General features: G+C 38.2%; 1 protein-coding gene across 3 annotated transcripts in view; it reads right to left on the reverse strand.

Annotated features, from left to right (window-relative positions):
* LOC132391845 (ubiquitin-conjugating enzyme E2 D3-like) overlaps positions 1–20,953 on the reverse strand; it is a 34,761-nt gene that overhangs the window by 6,484 nt on the left and 7,324 nt on the right. For 2 of the 3 annotated variants that reach the window (XM_059965525.1, XM_059965523.1), the window contains 4 exons: positions 17,352–17,383; positions 17,194–17,271; positions 14,457–14,562; positions 9,691–9,784 (listed from right to left, as the gene is read on the reverse strand). In XM_059965525.1, the coding sequence (XP_059821508.1) occupies positions 9,691–9,784; positions 14,457–14,562; positions 17,194–17,271; positions 17,352–17,360 (287 nt within the window). In that variant the 5' untranslated portion in view covers positions 17,361–17,383. Of the gene's footprint in view, positions 1–9,686; positions 9,785–14,456; positions 14,563–17,193; positions 17,272–17,351; positions 17,384–20,953 lie in introns of those variants that run through there. The other variant, XM_059965524.1, reaches the window with a different exon arrangement.

Consider the following 20,953-nt stretch of genomic DNA (forward strand, 5'->3'; position numbering starts at 1 on the left):
ACACTCACAAGCTGCAATAGCATTGTGCTAACCGCCTCAGGTCCCACCCATTTACTCTATGTCCTTACTGCTCTTGAAATAAATTACCACCTATCAGGATGAAATTCCACATGACAAATGAGAGAAATTCCATTTTTAGTAGGAAAAAACAGGAAGGTTACATGCTAATTCTAAAGCAAGAATCTGAACAGGGTGCAAAAGAACAAATACATATATTGCAGTGGGAAAAGGTTAGTAAAGCAGTAGAAACAATCACTATCAAAATTCATTTCGAAAGTGATTGAAAATAATTAAACCTTGTTAGGTTAATGTAAAGTGCAAACAAGATTTTTTAAAATGCGACTAGAATTGTGACTGTTCAAAAAGGATAAGTAGATTGGAGTCTTCTCTCCTCTTGAAAACAGGCATTTCTAGCTCCAAGAGTAATGCAGCCCTATTACACCCATATGACTAATTAACCTACTAGCCCAAATTCACTCTTTGGAATGAAATAAACAGGAGCACCCAAACGAGATGCACAGAGAGAATGGACAAATTCCTTACTCCAACTGCAGTGAAATTGAACCCAGTTTGCCAGTGCTGAAATAGTGCCACTCTATCATGCTAATTGATATTGTAACTTTTGATAGAACTCATACTAAAAGTGGTTCCCATTTAGAGGAGCAAAAAACAAAAATATAAAATGAAACAGTAATCAAGGAACCAGATAAGGAATTCATAAACCCTTACCCAGCGACTGACTGAGATTTAAGAAATAGCTCCTGAAGTAAATAAAAAGCAGGGATGCATTCATTTAAGGAGACATTGTGTAAACAGAGGGAAGAAAAGCAACGGGATAACACTAAAATAATTAGATAAGAAACAATGGGAGAGGCTCAAATGTTTACATGGACTAACTGGACAAAACTGGCCTATTTCTATGCTGCATGCTATTTAACTTCATTCCACATCTTATCATGGTCATAGAGTAATGCAGTCCTAAGTAAATTTATCGAAATACATATAGCATCACTATATACAACCCTGAGATTCATTTTCTTGCAGGCATACTCAATACAATCAATTGTACAATGTCCTGTGTATGTTACTCAAAATGGCTTCTTTGGTTTATTACGAGCAGGAATGCTTCTTTGTCGGATAAGTGTTTCTCTCGCCGTTGTTTCGCTTCAGAATGGCTGATATGGTAATTGTATTCATTTGTTAATCAATGGGGAATGTTATTGTGTCTTGTGATGCTGGGAACTTGGGGGAGGGGCTTTCGCGGGTTTTTGGTGTGAAGGAGAGGTCGAGGAAGACGCCGAGGAAGGTGGACGTGTGCTGGACTGCTTGTAAGACCACCGGGGTGGTCCCAGGTGCGACGGCGTGGCGGTCGGATGGGTCGATTGGTTCGTTGATTGAGCTCCAACGAGTGCACTAAACAGACTGAACTTTGATAAGTGGGCACCTTTTGGTTTTTTCCTTTTATATATATTGTATTGCCTACTACTCTTTTAATTTTAGTAAACTCTTTAAAGTGTATTTCATAACGGTATTTGTTGTGGGTTTGATACTGTTGGCGGGTGCGAGGCATAAACTCGATTCTCATAGCACCTGCGTGTACGGGAGGTGGGTTGGTGAGTTGCTGGAACTCCGTTTCCCCTAGACATATACCAGCCTTTTGGGTAAGTGTTACACAATAAAAGGCCGCACAAACTTAAATATGGCATTGAAGATGTGCTTAACCACAAAGTCATAGTGTCAAGTGGGGCTAAGCACATGGCCTTGTGGTCCACCTGTGCTGATGGAGATTGTGAAAGAAGCTCATATTTACCCTATCTATACCTATCATAATTTTGTATATTTATACCTAGGGTTCTCAATACTTTTGCATAGTTTTGTATTTATCAACAAAGAGCAGAGAGTGGATTAGTAAATCTGGTGGAGAAAAGTATGTTGGGAATGGCAAGGATGAAGCACTGCGGGACAGATTGCAGAGGAGTGCCAGTGGCTGGGGGTGGTGTGAGTGTAGACACACTCAGCCCCAAGACAAAGTCATTTGATTCCAAACAATTGGTTTATTGATCACTACAGAATGCCCCTCTTGTGCTTACCGCTTCCTCCCCTCTCCCTTCCCCAACAATGATTCCCCTCTTCCTATCCCCTTTCCCACTCTCAGTCCACAATAGAGACCAGTATCAGGTTTATCATCACTCACATCATTACATTTGTTTTTTTTTTGTGGCAGTACAGTGCACGCATTACTATAGTACTGTGAGAAGTCCTAGGCAACCAAGCTATATACATGTGCCTACGACTTTTGCACAGCACTGTACTTGTCAAACCTCCCCTCATTCTTCAAATTTCCTGAAGTCCAAACTTATTCAACCTTTCCCTGGAACTTAGGTCTTCAAGTCCCAGCAACGCAACTGTAATTTTTTTTCTGCACTTTCAATCTTATTGACATCTTTCCTGTAGGTAGGTGACACAACACTCCAAATTAGGCCTCACCAACATCTTTTACAACTTCAACATCTCATCTCCTGCACTCAATACTTTGATTTATGAAGGCCAATGCCAAAAGTTTTCTCTATGACCCTACCTACCTGTGACGCCACTTTCAAGGAATTATGGATCTATATTCCCAGACCCCTTTGTTCCACCACACTCCTCAGTGTCCTACTGCTCACCACGCAAGCAAGTCCTACAGTTACTGACAAATCTCTAGAATAAGACGTAGATGAGGCCTAATTTGAAGTGTTGTGTCAACTACAGGGTTGCAGGAACCTTGTTAAAGTTAACAAGGTTATCTTTAGTAAGCTGGCTAAAAAATTCCTTCCACCCCAAAGTCCTGTTTATTTAAATCATTCTTGGGAATAGAGAAAAGTCAACATCCAATATCATACAAGTTGAATTCCCAAACCCAAAGAACAGGTTTCACCTGTCCAGTACATCAAAAGAGGTTCAGGAGCCAAACTGAATACAGTACCAACATACTAATCTGTAGCATCTACAACATCATGCAATCACAAATCTTGATAACATTCCTTGTCATTTCTGTGAAAGCATCCATGACCATCCAAGCTGTCCAAAGTAATCAGACACCAAAACACATTAAGACTGAATAGGTCTACCTCCTTTCTGTGGCTGCTTTGCAAATTCTTGGGGAAAAATCCTAGGTTGCAAATGGGTAGGTTTGAGCTGTAGGTTCTGACCGCAAATTGTTCAAATCAAAGGCCAGTTTCTTTTGCAATTTATCAGCATGGTTTAAGTAGTGTGTATACAAACACAATAGTTTGTGTACATGGCTATGTGCTAAAAGAAAAAGAGCAGGAGGGAGATGAGGACAAATTTTTTCTTGACCCTTATAACAACAAAACAAATATTAGAGGACAAGTTAATAATGAAGCATCAACTAGGCTTTCCGTGGACTACCCAGGCAAGTCTGAACACAAATTCTGGGGAAATTATATACAAGGATATCCTACTTTCCATCACTAGTCAGAGGCAGAGTAGGTGGCATATTTTAAGCATCCGGGAAAGTATGCCAAATGGGTTAGCTTTGTAGTATAAACAACTAAGCACACATATTTGATGGATAAAATACAATTTTTTACCTGCATTGAAAAGTGATTATGAAGTCTGCAGGCAATGTAGCAAAGCCCATTTCAACTATTTCAAGGTATGACAAATTCCTATTCTGTTGCAGGAACCTTGTTAAAATTAACTGGAATCTTTTATTCAATGTGGAATCAAAATTTTCCTGATGTTAACAATGAAAATAAATATTTGTTCTGATTAGATTGGTTTCTCAAGGTTAAAATGTCTAACTTATGCTTGAGAACTTTCAGATTCAAGAAACCAGCCAAAATACAAATGCACCCCTTTTTAAGCAGATATTTAAAGTGACATTCATAGATCTGTCTCTTTATAACATTCCTCCGTAAATTCTTAACAGAAAGACAAAATGCAAATCAGCATGAAAGAGTAGGCAAATTAGTTACCAAAGGCAAGAGGGAAATTTAAAACTCTTAAAGCTTGTACAACACAAGCTTGATCTTGTTCAAACTCTTCTATACTTTTTAGTCCAGTTAACTCATAATAACTGTACAAATGTTTCAGTAATTCTCCCTTATCATAACTGGCCATTTCTACCATGTGATCTTTCACATTAACTCAGGTTTTCTCTCTCCAGTAACAGTTCCACATGATGGGCATATCCATTTTTAATATTTTATATTTATTTATGTTATCAAATTGTTGTTATTAAACATCTTAGCTGCTACTTATTCCTAATTCTGGTCTCACCCTTTAGATATTACTTTTGGCCTAGCTACCCCTCCACTCACATTATTTGCAATTTAAAAAAAATGTTTTCCCTCTTCAACCTGAAACATTACCTGTTTCTCCTTCCACAGGCATGGCCTGGTCTGCTGTCTCCCACTTGCTTATTTCCCATCTCACCACCAGAAATGAAACTATTTTTCAGACTTAAACCCACCTTCATCAGTTCTGTCTTACATATTTCCCCATGAGTCATGAAGGAGTATGTTTAAGAATCACTACATAATTTGCTTAGTTAAGCCAATGAAGCATTGATAAAACAGCAACTATCCACATTTAAGTAGGGTTTTTATAAAAGGCAGACTTTTATTTCAGAGTGATCAGTTGTCCTATCACCATTAGTTTTGCAAATTTCTTTAATTTGTCGTTTAGCTACTGAAGTTTTTAAATTGGTTGGCCAATACTTTGCCTGATTTCTCTCTGTGAATGTAAAATTGAGTTTTATCTTTAAGAAGTTGAGTTTCAATTGGATATGTTAACAGAAGATCATATTTACTTTTAACTTCAACACATCTTTTATATAAAACAGGATCTGGAACTATAGCATATTTTTGATCAAATTGTTTCAATTGATTGGCTAATTCAATTCTTTAATAGCTTTATTCTTAACACTTGCAGTATAAGAAACCATTTGTCCTCTAATATAGGCCTTGAAAGTGTTTCATACAATATTAGAAGTCTCTTCCTTATTATTCTCTTCAAAAAAAAAATGCCTCTCTAGAAATTTAAAAAATTCCTTAGCAGATAACAAAGTTGTATTAAAATGCCAAATTCTGTCTGTTTGAGGAAAACCAGGGAGATTTAAAGATAGAAATACAGGAGTGTGATTCTGAAACAGCAATTTCTTTATATTAACAGGAATGAACTGATGAAATCATCTATTAATATATTAAAATAAACAATCCTGGAATATGTATGATGAACATGGGGAAATAAACGAATACTCCCTATCTAAAGGATGTAAGAAATGCCAAACATCAACAATACCACATTTCAATAAAAAGACTGAATAAACAAAACTGATTTGTTAAGAGACACTAGTTTGGAAGATGATTGGTCTAAGACTGGGTCTAACCTGCAGTTAAAATCTCCTCCCATCACCAAAGAATAAAGACTCAGATTTGGTAGAAATGAAAAAAAGTCAACAAATAGAATAAGGTGGTGGGGAAAGGGGATGAAGTACAAGGTGGCAGGTGATAGGTGAAACTGGGAGAGAGAGAAAATGGATGAAGTAGAGAGATAAGGTGATTGGCGAAAGAAATAAAGGCTTGAAGAAGGGAGATCTGATAGGAGAGGACAGAAGACCATGGAAGAAAGGGAAAGGGAGGAGCACTAGAGGGAGGTGATGGGCAGGTAAGGAGATTAAGGAGAGAGAGGAAAACATTCCAACAACTAATTGCCATAGGGTCACTCTTGTTTTTCAATTCAGCCAACATTCCTCTATGGATGGACTGTTTATACCTCAGTGCCAGGATTATGTAATGGCAATGAACATCAGCTGGAGGACTTCTATATTGAGATAATGGTCTAAATTTTGATCAGTCAAAGCAGTAGTGTGCAATCTCTCTTCATAGTACACAAAAACAACCTGAATTTGGAAGGTATACCGTAACAGAGGGGATTATCCCAAAACACCTGTTAACAATGGCAATATGTATATTCTTTAATTTGGAGAGGGTGATGTGGAAAAGTGGGGGCTGATTTGATGGGAAGAGTAGACATTAGAGAATTTCCTGGCTAGACACAATTCTCCCAATAGCCAGCCTCCAGCAATTAACAGATGAATCTTTAACAAACTGAGGTAAAAATATTTAAAGGGAATCTGAGAAACAACTTTCTCTACACACAGGGTGATGGGTAAATTAAGCCAACTATTTTGGCACAACATTATGGCTGAAAGTGCTGTTCCTATGCCGTACTATTCTACATATAATACATGTACTCTTATGAGAGGTATGTGATCCTTTGCAGGTACTAGTACAGCATAGGAACAGGTCCTTCAGCCTATACACAGATGCAGGTACAATTACATTTAAAAGATATTTGCACAGGTACACAGATAGGAAATGTTCAGAGATATACGGCCCAAACATGAGCAAATGGACTAGCATAGGTAGGCACTTTGTTCAGCATAGATGAGTTAGGCTGAAGAGCCTGTTAACATGATGTATAATTCTATAACTCAATGACCAAGTAAAAGGGTAGGTCATTTAATACTGAGATACAGTTATACAAGGGTGAACAGTTGTTGAAGAGTTGTGTTGGTTTGATCATTGAATTCCCTTAAAAAATGATCAAAAGGATTTCTGATAAATAAAATAGCAATGATGCTGACCTAGATAAGAAATCATCTTGATGAATAGCAGAACAAGCTTAAAGGGCTACTCCTACTCTTAATCTTTGTGTTTAGGTATTCAGGGAAATAAAGTGAAAAAGCAAGTGGCCTCGCTTGTAGTGCCAGGGTTCCTAGCCTTTTTTATGCCATGCACCCCTACCATAAACTGAGGAGTTCACAGGCCCAAGATTGGGAAATAGTTAGCGGTTTGAGAGGCAGTCTTTATTCTAATAAAGGTGATTAAGAGTTCAGGACCCGTCATAACTTTCCTGGGTTCTTTAGCAAGGAATATAGGCGGAAACCCATAATACTAGCAGAGGTGCCAGGCTAAACTTGAACAATGGACAGCAGACTTGGAATCCACAGATCTTACTTCAACACATGAACCACAACTGCCCCTACTTAGAAAGGTATTGAGGATATTTGGTTAATACACCATTTACTAATGTAGTACTAAAGTATATAAAAACCCCCATTTCCAGAAAAGTTGGGATATTTTCCAAAATGCAATAAAAACAAAATTCACGTGAACCTTTATTTAACTGACAAAAGTACAAAGAAAAGATTTTCAATAGTTTTACTGACCAACTTAATTGTATTTTGTAAATATACAAAAATTTAGAATTTGATAGCTGCAACACACCCAACAAAAGTTGGGACAGAGGCATGTTTACCATTGTGTTACATCACCTTTCCTTTTAATAACACCTTTTAATCGTTTTGGAACTGAGGATACTAATTGTAAAAGATTTGCAATTGGAAATTTTGTCCATTCTTGCTTGATAGAAGACTTCAACTGCTCATCAGTCTGTGGTCTCCGTTGTCTGATTCTCTTCTTCATGATGCGCCATACATTTTCAATAGGAGACAGATCTGGACTGGCAGCAGGCCAGTCAAGCACACGCACTCTGTGTCTACAAAGCCACGCTGGTGCAGCCTGTGCAGAATGTGGTCTGGCATTATCCTGCTGAAATAAGCATGGATGTCCTGGGAAGAGACGTCGCCTTGATGGCAACATATGTCTCTCTAAAATCCTAATATACACCTCAGAGTCAATGGTACCTTCACATACATGCAACTCACCCATGCCGTGGGCACTGATGCACCCCCATACCATCAGAGATGCTGGCTTTTGCACCTTCTGCTTATAACAATCAGGATGGTCGTTTTCATCTTTGGCACGGAGGACTCGACGCCCGTTTTTTCCGAAAACTAGCTGAAATGTGGACTCATCTGACCACAGCACACGGTTCCAGTCTTTCAGTCCATCTGAGATGAGCTCGGGCCCAGAGAACTCACCGGTGTTTCTGCATAGAGTTGATGTATGGCTTCCTCCTTGCGTAATAGAGTTTCAAGTTGCATTTCTGGACGCAGCAATGGACTGTGTTAAGTGACAATGGTTTTCCAAAGTACTCCCGAGCCCAGGTGGCTATAATTGTCACAGTCGCATGACGGTTTCTTAGGCAGTGCCGCCTGAGGGCTCAAAGATCACGCGCATTCAACAGTGGTTTCCGACCTTGCCCTTTACACACTGAGACGTCTCTGAATTCTCTGAATCTTTTCACAGTATTATGTACTGTAGATGTTTAAGTTCTCTGCAATCTTGCGTTGGGAAATGTTCCTTTTGAACTGACTAACAATTCTCTCACGAATTTTGGCACAAAGGGGTGAGCCATGACCCATCCTTGCTTGCAAAGACTGAGCCTTTGATGGACGCTACTTTTATACCCAGTCATGATACCTCACCTGCTACCAATTAGCCTGCTTAATGTGGAGTCTTCCAAACCGGTGTTACTTGAATATTCTGTGCACTTTTCAATCTTATTTTAATTCTGTCCCAACTTTTGTGTTGCAGCCATCAAATTCTAAATGTGTATATTTACAAAATACAATTAAATTGATCAGTGAAACTATTGAAAATCTTTTCTTTGTACTTTTGTCAGTTAAATAAGGGTTCACTTGAATTAACATATCACAGATTTTTGTTTTTATTGCATTTCGGAAAATATCCCAACTTTTCTGGAAATGGGGTTTGTAAATACAGGAGAGTTATGACAGGTCCTGATCACTTAATTATCTCTACTGTACTAGAATAAAGACTGCCTCATAAACCACTAACAGAGGTTCCCAATCTGGGGTTCATGGACCCGTCGGTTTATGTTAGGGGTCCATGGCACCTAAAAGGCTGGGAACCCTGGCAAGAAACAATAGCATTCATTTTTACAGATAAAGTCTCCAAAATCTCTTACTCACCCAAAGTTATACTGACTAGTACCTACAAAGTCACATGCTTCTCCTCAGAGCACAAGTAAAAGGAACGAAGAACAGTACAGCATAGGAACAGGCACTTCAGCCCATAATAATGTGCCAATCTAATTAAGCTAATGACCATATTATCCCTTCTGCCTGCATATGGCCTATATCCCTCTGTTCTCTGCATATTAGAAGTAGTACATGTGACTCTAAAGCCCTGTCTACCATTTAAAAAAAAATTGAGCTAATATGATCACAAACACAAGAAAATCTACAGTTGCTGGAAATCCAAGCAACATACACAAAATGCTGGAGGAACTCAGCAGGCTGCCTGGCCTGCTGAGTCCCTCCAGCATTTTGTGTGTGAGAAGCTAATATAACCTTAGCCTCAACTCCATTTTCATACCTGTTCCGCATAATGCTTTACTTCCCTGGAGTAAAAAAAAGGCCTGTTTTATTCAGTAACAGCATCTTTTCGGTTTCTACGCATCATGTTAATATGTAGCCCAAGTAAGCTCTGGATCATTGTTCCAGTGATGCAACTTCAAATTCTAGCAGAAAATTCTAATAATTAAATCTATATTATAATCCCACAAGGTCAACCCTAGGAAGAAAATCTGCCATCCTAATTCAGTTCAGCCTATGTATACAACTCCAAACCAATTAGTGTGATCTACAAGCTCTGCCACATTTTCTGAATAAATAAACTTGGAAAAAATGTCACAGAACCCAAGCTAATCAGTCACCTATGCTTTGCAAAACTGGGATATTTAGATACTTACTTTTCTCTATCTGTTTTGTAGATACGTGCAATCTCTGGCACTAGTGGGTCGTCAGGGTTTGGATCACATAAGAGTGAACAAATGGACAATAGAACTGGAAAAGAAGTAACAAGAAATTTAGGGTTTGTTCTTCAACCAATGTATTTTACCTTATACCTCAAACATTCATTTTGCTCTAATTGAAATTACCTTACTCAAAGAAATCTAACCAGCTTTGCAAGGAAAATTTATATAGAGCAGCATGATATTCAGAAGGCCATTGTAGTTCAGAATAAACTAAAGAGGACCAAGATGAAAAATTACCAACATGTTAAAACTTGAAAATTTACTGTTTTTTTCACTGTTGCAGCTATATTTATTTATATTTCTTTCTCCTCACCCCACAAACATGGGACTGAGGCACTGAATTTAATAATAATAAGTACTTTATTGATCCCAAGTGGGAAATTATTAAATGAAAGATCTATAAATTAATGGCACCATTGCTACAAATGGATAAGTAAAAACTGTGTGATTGTGGAATAGTAAATTAGATGAGAAAACACTATATAACATTGATTTTCAGAGATGCAGCATGGAAACAGGCCCTGCAGCCCAAGTCTGCAACACCAAACACCCAACCCACGTTATTCTTTGAACATTCCATGAATTACCCCTCAGACTCTTCTACTCAACTACACAATACAGGCAATTTAGCATGGCTAATTAACGCATCATCTGTATACTTCTGATATCGCTCAGGTTCAAATTACAATATAAAGTTCCTTAGCTAACTGGTTAGTTGAACTAAAAAGTGCTCAAACCTGACAACTCCAATTTTAACATTACTGCTTGTATATATCCTGTTAGATTCTTACCAAGTAGAATTAAACACAAAAATTTACAATGACAATCTAGTACTAACAGAGAGCTAGGGTTGTGATTATTTGATCAAAATAGATTTACTATGGAGTAAGACATTGCAGTTGGAAAATTTCATAAAGAGGACAATGGAATTCTACCAAAAAGGAGGCACTGAATCTCTTAGCAGACCTAAAGTTGGAAAAATCCAAAGGGCCGTTGTATTGCAGGGTAGTATGATCAGCATGGGAGCAGATTGCTGGTACTGACAAATGTCTTCATATCTTCTCTAACTCATATCAGATGACTAGAAGGCAGCAAAGTTATCTCTATCAGGATGTGAAGTCGGTATAAGCCAAGTAACTAAAGCTAGTCACAAAACATAAATGACAAAGAAATTATTGGACAAAATGCTGAGGGGCAGGATCAATATGTATTTAAAGGAGCAGGAATTGAACAGCAATGATCAGGAGGCCTTGTTAAGGTTTCCTGCCTGAATTTCCTTGAATGCTTTTGAGGACATGACTAAGTGGAACTATGAGTATTGTACAAGACCATAAGACAAAGGAGCAGAATTAGGCCTTTTGGTCCATCAAGTATATTCAGCCAGTTGATCATGGCTGATTTATTTTCCCTTCCAATGCCATTCTCCTGCCTTCTCCCTGTAATCTTTGACATCCTTAAAAAATCAAGAACCTATCAGCCTCTGCTTTAAACATAGCCAATGACTTCACCTCTGCAGCCATCTGTGGAAATGAACTCTATCACCTTCTGGCTAAAAAAATTTCTCCTCATCACTGCCCTAAAGTGATGTCCTTCTATTCTGAGGCTGTACCCTCTGGTGCTAGATTCTCCCACTATGTGAAACATCCTGTCTTCATCCACTATCTAGGCCTGTCAATATTCTGCAAGTTTCAATATAATTCCCCAATCATTTTTCTAAATTCCAGCAAGTACAGGCTCCTCATACATTAACCCTTTCATTCCCAGGATTGTTTTTATAAACCACCTCTGGACTCTAATGCCAGCACATTCTCCCTTAGATAAGGGGCCCAAAACTACTCTCAATTATCAAAATGTGGTCCGACCAATGCCGTATAAAGTCTTAGCATTACATCCTAGCTTTTTTAATTCTAATCCTCTTGAAATGAATGCTAACATTCAATTTGAATTCCTTACTACTGACTCAACTTGCAAGTTAACCTTTAGAGAATCCTGTACTAGAGCTCCTTTTACATCACTGGCAGTCTGTACATCTCCTCCCCTCCCCCCACCTTTTTTATTCTGGTTTCTATCCCTTCAGTCCCCGTGAAAAGTCTTGCCCAAAACTGTTTATTCCCCTCACAGATGCTGCCTGACCTGCTGAGCTCCAGCAGCTATTTCGTGTGTTGGACCTCTTTTATAGACCTCTTGATATTGACAAACAAACAGCATTTTGAAAAAACAATACAAGAGCTTAGGCATTCACAACAAAAATAGGGTGGAAATATACAGCAAACGTAACACGCATTCATCATTTTTATTCAGCTATTTGAAAGTTTCCTCTACAGCATCCACTTTCCAAAAACAGATGTATGAGAGTATCTCATCTAATTCCCTCTTCAAGCTTCAACTCATTCCAACTTATAGTTGTTACTGCATCATAGACTGCAACAGATAGCATAAATGTAAGCAGGCTTTTTCTACTGATGATGGGTTAGACGAGAACTATAAGTCATGGGTTAAGGGTGAAAAGTGAAATATTTAAGGGGAATAGGAATAGTGAAGCTTCTTCACTCGGGTGTGGTGAGTGTGTGCCAGTGGAAGTAGTGGATGCAGGTTTGATTTCAACATTTAAGAGAAATCTGGATAGGTACATGGTTGGGAGGGGTAAGGAGGACTACGGTTCAGGTCGACGAGATGAGGCAGAATAATAGATCAGCATGGATTGGATAAGCCAAAGGGCTGTAGTGCTCTATGACTATGTTTAATGCGGTTTGAACAAATTAGATTTGAAATTAGCTTAACAATACACAAAGGCTATTTATTCAATTGCAATTGATGACCACTGGCAAATCACAGAGGTTGACGCTGTGACCCCAAGTTTGATATAGACATTAAAATCAAGATGTAATTGTGAACTTAATAATCTTATCCCCTACAGCTGACATGATGATTGGTGGTATTATGGACAGCCAAAGGGTATTCTTTGGATATACAATTATATTGATTTAGGGACAGAAAAATGACAAATGAAGCTCAACACTGCACAATTTTCAACCCAAGTTTTGGAAGCACTAACGAGGCAGGTATACACACACCACGAATGAATGGGTCCCACAGAGTACAGATGAACTGAAGAACCTCCAAGTAAATGTTAAAAGATGCCAAAAGGTAACAGCACATACAAACAAGGTACCATACAGGGTATTGCCTTTATTTGCTGTGGCATAGAATTTAACGGTAGTGAGGTAATGAAATAGCTGTACAAAGTAGGCCACAGCTAGAGTCCTTGTGCAGTTCACCAACCTAAGAGAAAGGATATGATTATATTGGAAGGTTGCTGAAGAAACTTGGCCTGCAACGATGGAGCCTTTCAACTGTGAGGAGAGGTTGGATGTACATGGTTTATTTCCTTTACTGAAGAGTACACTGAAAAAGGGTGTGGGTAGAAGTGAGGAGAAACATCTGATAGAAGTATATAATGGGAAACATTTCCCCTTCAAATATCTCCAGACCCAGAGGGCAGAGTTTTAAGCTATGAATTATTTTAAAGGGGATCTGATGGGTTCATTTTATTTATTTTTCATGGAGTGGAACACATTACCAGAGCTGGCAGCTGAGGCATTTAGACAGACAGTTGAATAGGCAACATATTGTGGATACAGACCTAATGTGTAAAAATAGGATCAGTGTTGATGGGCAAAAAGGCTGGTATGAACACTCTGGGTGGAGAGTGGGGTGAGGAGGAGAAACAAAGGGTCTACTTCTATGTGATGGTGGATAAGGAGATTGAAGCAACAAAGGGAATAACTGCAGGGAATTTAATGAGTGGCATAGACACCACAGATCTTTAAAGTAGCAGAACAAATCAGTAAGGTGGTTAAAAAGGCATATGACTTCTATCAGTTAAGGCACTGAACACAAGAGCAGGGAGATTATGAAAGAGCCATAACACAACACTGATTAGATCACAGCTGTACGCAGTGGTCACCACACTACAAGTAAACACACCAAGTCAAAGGAGAGATACACTAGGTGGCCACTTTATTAGGTACAGGAGTGGAACCCAGTGTAACTTGCCTGTTGTAGCCCATTTATTTCAACATGTTGTACATTCAAAGATGCTCTTTGGCACACTTTGTGTTGTAACAAGAGGTTATTTGAGTTACTGTCACCTTCCCGTCAGCTCGAACCCGTCTAGCCATTCTCCTCTGATCTCTCTCATTAACAAAGCATTTTTGCCGACAGAAATGCTGCTCACTGGATGCTTATTGTTTGGGGTGAACAACTGAATCTCTTGACTATGTCAGCATGCTTTTATGCATTGAGTTGATTAGATATTTGCATTAGCAAGGTGTACAGGTGTATCCAATAAAGTGGCCACTGAGTGTAGAACAATGTTGCCAAGCACCCTGCAAGGAAAGGTCAGATAGCTCGAGCTTTTTACCACTGGAGCAGAAGAGGCTTAACTGAGGTGTACAAAATTTTCTTTATAAATCTATGTCCCATGGCTTTTGCTATCAAAACTCATTGCCATTCTTTCAAGGACAATCAGTGACTAACAAAATCTGCCCTTACAATAAAACACACATTCAAAAAAACTAAAATACAAAGTGCAGCTAATAGCCTAGTTGATTGATCAACTTTAAATCCTGACACCCCTTGGGTTCAGGAGAAGACAGTCATTTGGTCTGAAATGTGCAAAAAACTTAATGTCACTGTACCTTTAGAAATAGTTAATGCAGGGGACCACTGTGATCTTAGAATATCAAGGCAGATGCTGCCATTACTGTTAATATTTGGGTGATAAATTCTTGTTGTAAATGCAACCTGAAAGCATAAAAAAATCATAGAATTTTTTTTCAGTTGATAAGGTACATAACAACACAATTTAAGTTTACCTCATACAATTTTTGGAATAACACAATGAGCAATGATTCACTCAAAAGTGAAAATGGAGCATTTCAATCAGTGTCAAACACCAAACTAAAACTAATTCAGCCCTCCATATACAGTGCTTACAAAAAGTATTCACCCCTTAGAAGTTTTCGTGTTATATTGTTTTACAACATTGAATCAATCAGTGGATTTCATTTGGCTTTTTTTTATACTGATTAACAGAAAAAGACTCTTTTGTGTCAAAGTGAAAACAAATCTCTATAGAGCAATCCAAACTAACTCTAAAAACACAAAATAATTGATTTTTGACCAACAGACTAAACCCTATGTTTGGTGCAAGCCAAACACTGCTCATCATCAAAAACACCCCATCCCTACTATGAGGCCCATCACACTGTGGGGTACTTCACTGCAGCAGGCCCTGGAAGGCTGGTGAAGGTAGAGGGCAAAATGAATGCAGCAAATTACAGGGAAATCCCAGAAGAAAACCTGATTCAGTTTGCAAGAGAACTGCAACTTGGGAGAAGATCTATTTTTCAACAAGACAATGACCCCAAGCATAAAGCCAAAGCTACATAAGAATGGTTTAAAAACAAAATGTTAATGTCCCGGAGTGACCAAGTCAGAGTCCAGACATCAATCCAATTGAGAATCTGTGGCTGGACTGGTAAAGGGCTGTTCACTCACGATCCCCCTGCAATCTAACAGAACTTGAGCAGTTTTTTTAAGAAGAATATGGGGAAATTGCAGTGTCCAAATGTGCATAACTGACAGGAGACCTATCCACACACACTCAAGGCTGTAATTGCTGCCAAAGGAGCATCTTGTAAATACTAACTTGAAAGGAGTAATTATGCAATCAATTATTTGTGTTTAATAATTGTAATAAATTTAGACCAATTTGTAAAAATTTATTCTCACTTTGACACAAGAGTCTTTTTTGATCAGTGTCAAAAAAGCCAAATTAAATCCATTGTGATTCAATGTTGTAAAACAATCAAACATGAAAACTTCAAAGGGGCTTAATACTTTTTTGGCATTGCAGCGGAGATTGAAAGTCTGTCTGAATGGTGCCATAACCACCACCTTTTAGTCAATGTCAGCAACTGGAAGTTCATGCGCCAGTTCATACCAGAGGATTCGAGGTGGAAAGAGTCAACTTCCTCAGCATTATCATTTCAGAGAATTTGTTTTGGGTCCAGCATGTAACTGCAACATCTCTACTTTCTTAGAAATTGGCACAGATTCAGCATCCAATCTAAAATGCTGACAAACTTCTACAGATGCACAAAAGACAATATACTGACTGGCTGCACCGCAGCCTGGTGTGTGAACACCAGTGCTCTTGAATGGGGGGAAAAAAAAACTACAAGAAGTAGCGGATAGACCATTATCCATCACAGGTAAAGGCCTTCCCACTACTGAGCACATCTACAGTAAGTACTGTCACAGGAAAGCAGCATTCTTCATAAAGGGTCTCCACCATCCAGGCCGTGCTCTCTTCAAACTGCTGCCAAGAGGTACAGGAGCCTCAAGTACCACACCACCAACTTCAGAAACAGTTATTACTCCTCAACAAAAGCTCTTGAACCAGAGGGGATAACTTCACTCATCCCAATACTGAACTGATTCCACAACCTACGGGCTCACTTTTAAGAACACAACAATTTGTGTTCTCGATACTTATTAGTTTTTCTTTTCTTTTTGTATTTGCAGTTTGTTGTCTTTTGCACATTAGTTATTTATCTGTCTCTGTCGTGTGCAGTTTTTCATTTGATTCTGTTGTTTCTTTCTATTTACTGAGAATGCCTGCAAGCAAATGAATCTCAGGATAGTGTATGGTGACATACATGGACTTTGATAACAAATTTACTTTGAAGTTCAAAGATTCTGAACTTTGAAGAGAAATCAAAAGGTAGAATATTATCTGAATGGGGAGAAATTGTAAGTGAATGAAACCCGGAGGGGTTTAGGTGTTTTACTGCATGAACCTAGTCTAACATGGTGAAGACAGACAGGTTGCAACTGGGTTGGAATGTAAAACTGGAGAGGTTTTGTTGCAATTTCACAGTATTTTAGTGAGACCTCACTTGGAATAATACTGTGTATTGATTTGGTCCCTTATCCAAAAAAAAAGATATTGCATTAGAAATTCACTAGGAAATTCCTGAGATTAGAGGGTTGTCCTATTAAGAAAGGTTAAATAGTTTGTGTCTGCATTTTTAAAGATGAATTGAAAAGGTAGATGCAAATCATTTGAAAGTATACTATCTACCTTCAAAGTTAATTTTATAGTTCAACAACTTCCCTAAAGGACATAGTAATGTGAAATGTATTTCCTCTAATTTATCAAAATGCACAAGGGGTAGACATTCAGATGTGAATCAGTGGCTAGGCAAAGAGGAAATTCCATGTTCCTTGACCTGGCAGTTTGCTTGGGGGAAAAACCAATTATCATTCAAATCTTTAAATTTATTAATTAAATCTGTCAGTGCTCAAGTAGTACAAAATATGACAACACTTTAACAATTAATCATAATAGGCGACAACAGCTGTACTTGCCTTAGGTGGTTTAAATGGATAGTCTGTAGGAAAGTGAATTGTCAAGAAAAAGACTCCACCCTGATATGGACTGTCATTCTACAGAGAAAAATAAAACTAATTTTATAATCCTTCAAACAATAAAAATCTGTATTATCAAACTTTGAACAAATACTTACAGGTCCCATGATTGTTGCTTGCCAGTGAAATGCTAAAGAAGAAAGAAAAATTGATTATTTAAATCAAAAACAGAAAAAAAAAACAAATTAATACATTTATACAATTACATTTGATAATCAAAGCTTAGCCTAAAGGCAGATAAAATAAAACTGAGAAGCAAACTGGAAATCACCAGACGATCTGGTAGTATCTATGAAAGAGATGAGTCTTCAACACTTTCTACAGTTTCCGCCTGACGCACTGAATATTTCCAGATTTTCTACCTTTATTTTGGTCTAAAGTCATACTAACAAAAACACATTGCTGCAAGGTGGTTAAAAATGGGCACACTAACTTTCATTTTTCTCCAAGTCGATGATGGCTGATAACCAACAAGGGACAGCTTAAAAAACACTCACCAAACCAGAATCAGTAAGTGTAACAAAGCCAGAATGCAGGAATTAATTTAGAATTTGAGCAGACAAATTTAAGACTGAAACCTTACAATGGAAAAAAAAATTAAAATCCAACCCAGCAAATTCATGCCTATAAGTAAAATGTAATAAATGCATTTCGAAGGACAGAACTAAGTGGACAGGCTGGCTCAACTATAAGCGGCATATAGTGTAACCAAAGTAGAGGTAATGAAAAAGGCCTCAATCAGCCAAATAAATCTCCAAAATGCACATCACTGTACCACTGTGAAATCCATACATAAAAGGAAACTATTGTCAACTAAGATTTGTGTGTTAAATACTTCAGGTGGTCCTGCCCAAGCCAGAATTATGAACTGTAACTTGTTATGACCTAGTAGTGTCAAGATCTTTTTCTCCTTAATATAACCCTATATACCAAGAAGCATTACGTTAGATATGTTATTTTTGTTGAAGATCTGAAATACCACATCCAAAGCTTCTAGAAGATGCAAAACGAAAATAACCCAAGGAATTCTGAATCAAGTAATTAATTCTAATTCAAGTCACTAGTTTGCCATTCAACATATTGATCTACAATAACACAAAGCATATCAATTGAGAGCAAGTGTAAACTGTTCAGCCCCTCAAGTCTTGCCATTTCATAAGGCTAAGGCTTTGTATTTGTATTCCCATCCAGCTGCGATAAACTTTCATTTCTTGCCTGTCCACAATTGTTTAATTACTCTGTTCTATACATTTGAAATGATGATGGAGGGACTGCCCATATCAATCCCCCCCCCAAAAAAAAACCATAAAAGAACATGATATATTAATCTAATCTACATACTTCAACTCGAAATGTTAATTTAGTTTCCCTCTCCATAGATACAACCTGACCTGCTATGAGCATTTTCAAATTTTTAGGTGAAAGAATGCTAGACCTGATTTTTACTTCAGTCAAAAGGAACTGCACTAAAACTTAAATCCACCTCAAATAATAAGCCACCTTCAGAAAGCCATAGCTCCCATAACTTCACTCAAATTGCCTCAGAACACATTCTCCAGAAGACAACTTTAGAAGCTCAGAACCTGCCATTTCATAGGCCCAAATTACTCACAGAATGCTAAGCTCTTTGGAACTATTCAGATGAAGATTAGTTTGCAGACATTACCTGCAGCATTTAGTTTCCACTATCACAGAGGCCCAATTTCTTCACACATTGAAGATTAAGTTCAACACTCTGGAACTTTCCAAAGTCCCAGAGTAATACAGCACTGAAACAGGGTCTTTGGTGCATCAAGTCCACACCAACCATCACAAATTTTACAATAATCTGATTATTTTATTCTCCAAACACTCCCTCAACCTTCCCTAGATTATACAAATCACCTACATGTTAGGAACAATTTAGAGACACCAATTTTTCTACCAACCTGCATACATGGAGGTTGGGCAGTGGCAGGGAAACTGGACCAACCAGAAGAATCTCATGCAGTCACAAGGAGACCATACAAACATCGTAAGGACAACACCCAAGGACAGGATTGAATCAGAATCTCTGGCATTGAGGCAACAATCCCATAGGCTGCTTTATCTAATACCCATGTGTGTTGAAATGGCCTTCTAAAGAGAGCCGATAGAGGTATATAAAATTATGAGAGGCATAGATACGGTAGAAATGTCAAATAGTAGAGAACAGTTTCAGGTGGAGTGGGGGTGAGGATGGGGATGGGTTCAATGGAGATTTATGAAGCAAGTAATTTTAATATACAAAGACAGCAAGGTGCCTGGAACACACTGCTGGGGATGGCAGCAGATACAATAGCAATATTTAAGAGGCATTTAGACAAACGTGAACTGGCAAGCCATCTAGAGATGTAGCCCATCTATAGGCAAATAGAATTAGCTTGCATTAGATGTCATGGTCAGCACAGACATTGCTGCTCAAAGGGTCTGCTCTCAGAGACACTTAAACTGAAAATTGGTTAAACTTGTAATCCAGCTGAATGTCAGGTACAAATCAGTACAAAACTACTAACAACACAAAGATTGACAACTGTTTGCCTTTGGAAAATGGGCAACTTTAAATCAACAATCTTCAAAATATAGCATTAAAAATCTTCCCATAAATTCCAAAAACAATGTAACTTTAGACATAATTGCACATCTCAATTATTGATGTGTTAATTTGGAGCCCACAGACTCCAAGAGTTAGGTGACAAGTTTAGTGGTATATCCAGAAAGCTAAAAGCAGTGCTGAAAGTGAAGACAGAATCTGAGCTGATTTTCTACTTCAAAACCATTTTCTAAAACTGTCCCCAATTGCTGTGTTACACTGCTGGACACACCCTTCAATCCAAGACAAACACAGGTAATCCCATTAAATAATACAACACTGAAATGGGCCTTTTGGCCCAGTCAGTCTATGCTGACCTGGTCTTTTGTCTCATCCCATACACTTTCATCCAGACCATATCCTTCCAAGCCCCTCTTAATTGGTCTGTCAACTAATTCTCAATCCATGCCAAGACATTACCCTCAGTATTGTGTGCTTTAATCTTGTTGGCCAATCTCCTGCATGGGATCATATTGAAACCCTTCTTAAAATCCGAATACGCCACCTAGATTAGTTCACTTTTATTTTAAACTCTATTAGGATATCCTCAAAGTATTTCAATACAGTAGCTGCCAAATCCTAATATTCTTTTCTAGGTATTATTTTCTTACACCTCTTACTGATGACTTATTTCTCCCCGCTACTGATGGTAAACAAATAAGTGAGGACTACCGTCCATGGTACTGGAGCAGTTAGCGTGATGCTATTGCAGCTTGGGGCATTCCAGAGTTTGGAATTCAATTCTGGCACCATTTTGTAAAAAGTCTCTGTACGTCATCCCTATGGAATGCGTGGGTTTACCCTGGGTGCTGTGGTTTCCTCCCACAGTCCAAAGTACTGGGTAGGTTAAATAGTCATTGTAAATTATCCTGCGATTAGGTTAGGGTTAAATCTGTGTTGTGCGGCTGCTGGGCTGGCGTGGCTCAAAGGAGGGAAGGACCTATTCCGTGCTGTATCGCTAAATAAAATAAATATCTTTTCTCAATCCTGCATTTCTGAAAGTGTGGTTATATCTGCCATCCTCCAAACTGCAAGAACCACCTGAGACACCAGAACTTCAGAAGATAAGAATTAAAATATTAATTGGTA

The sequence above is a fragment of the Hypanus sabinus genome, chromosome 3 (assembly GCF_030144855.1).
Source record: "Hypanus sabinus isolate sHypSab1 chromosome 3, sHypSab1.hap1, whole genome shotgun sequence".
Classification (NCBI taxonomy): Eukaryota; Metazoa; Chordata; class Chondrichthyes; order Myliobatiformes; family Dasyatidae; genus Hypanus; species Hypanus sabinus.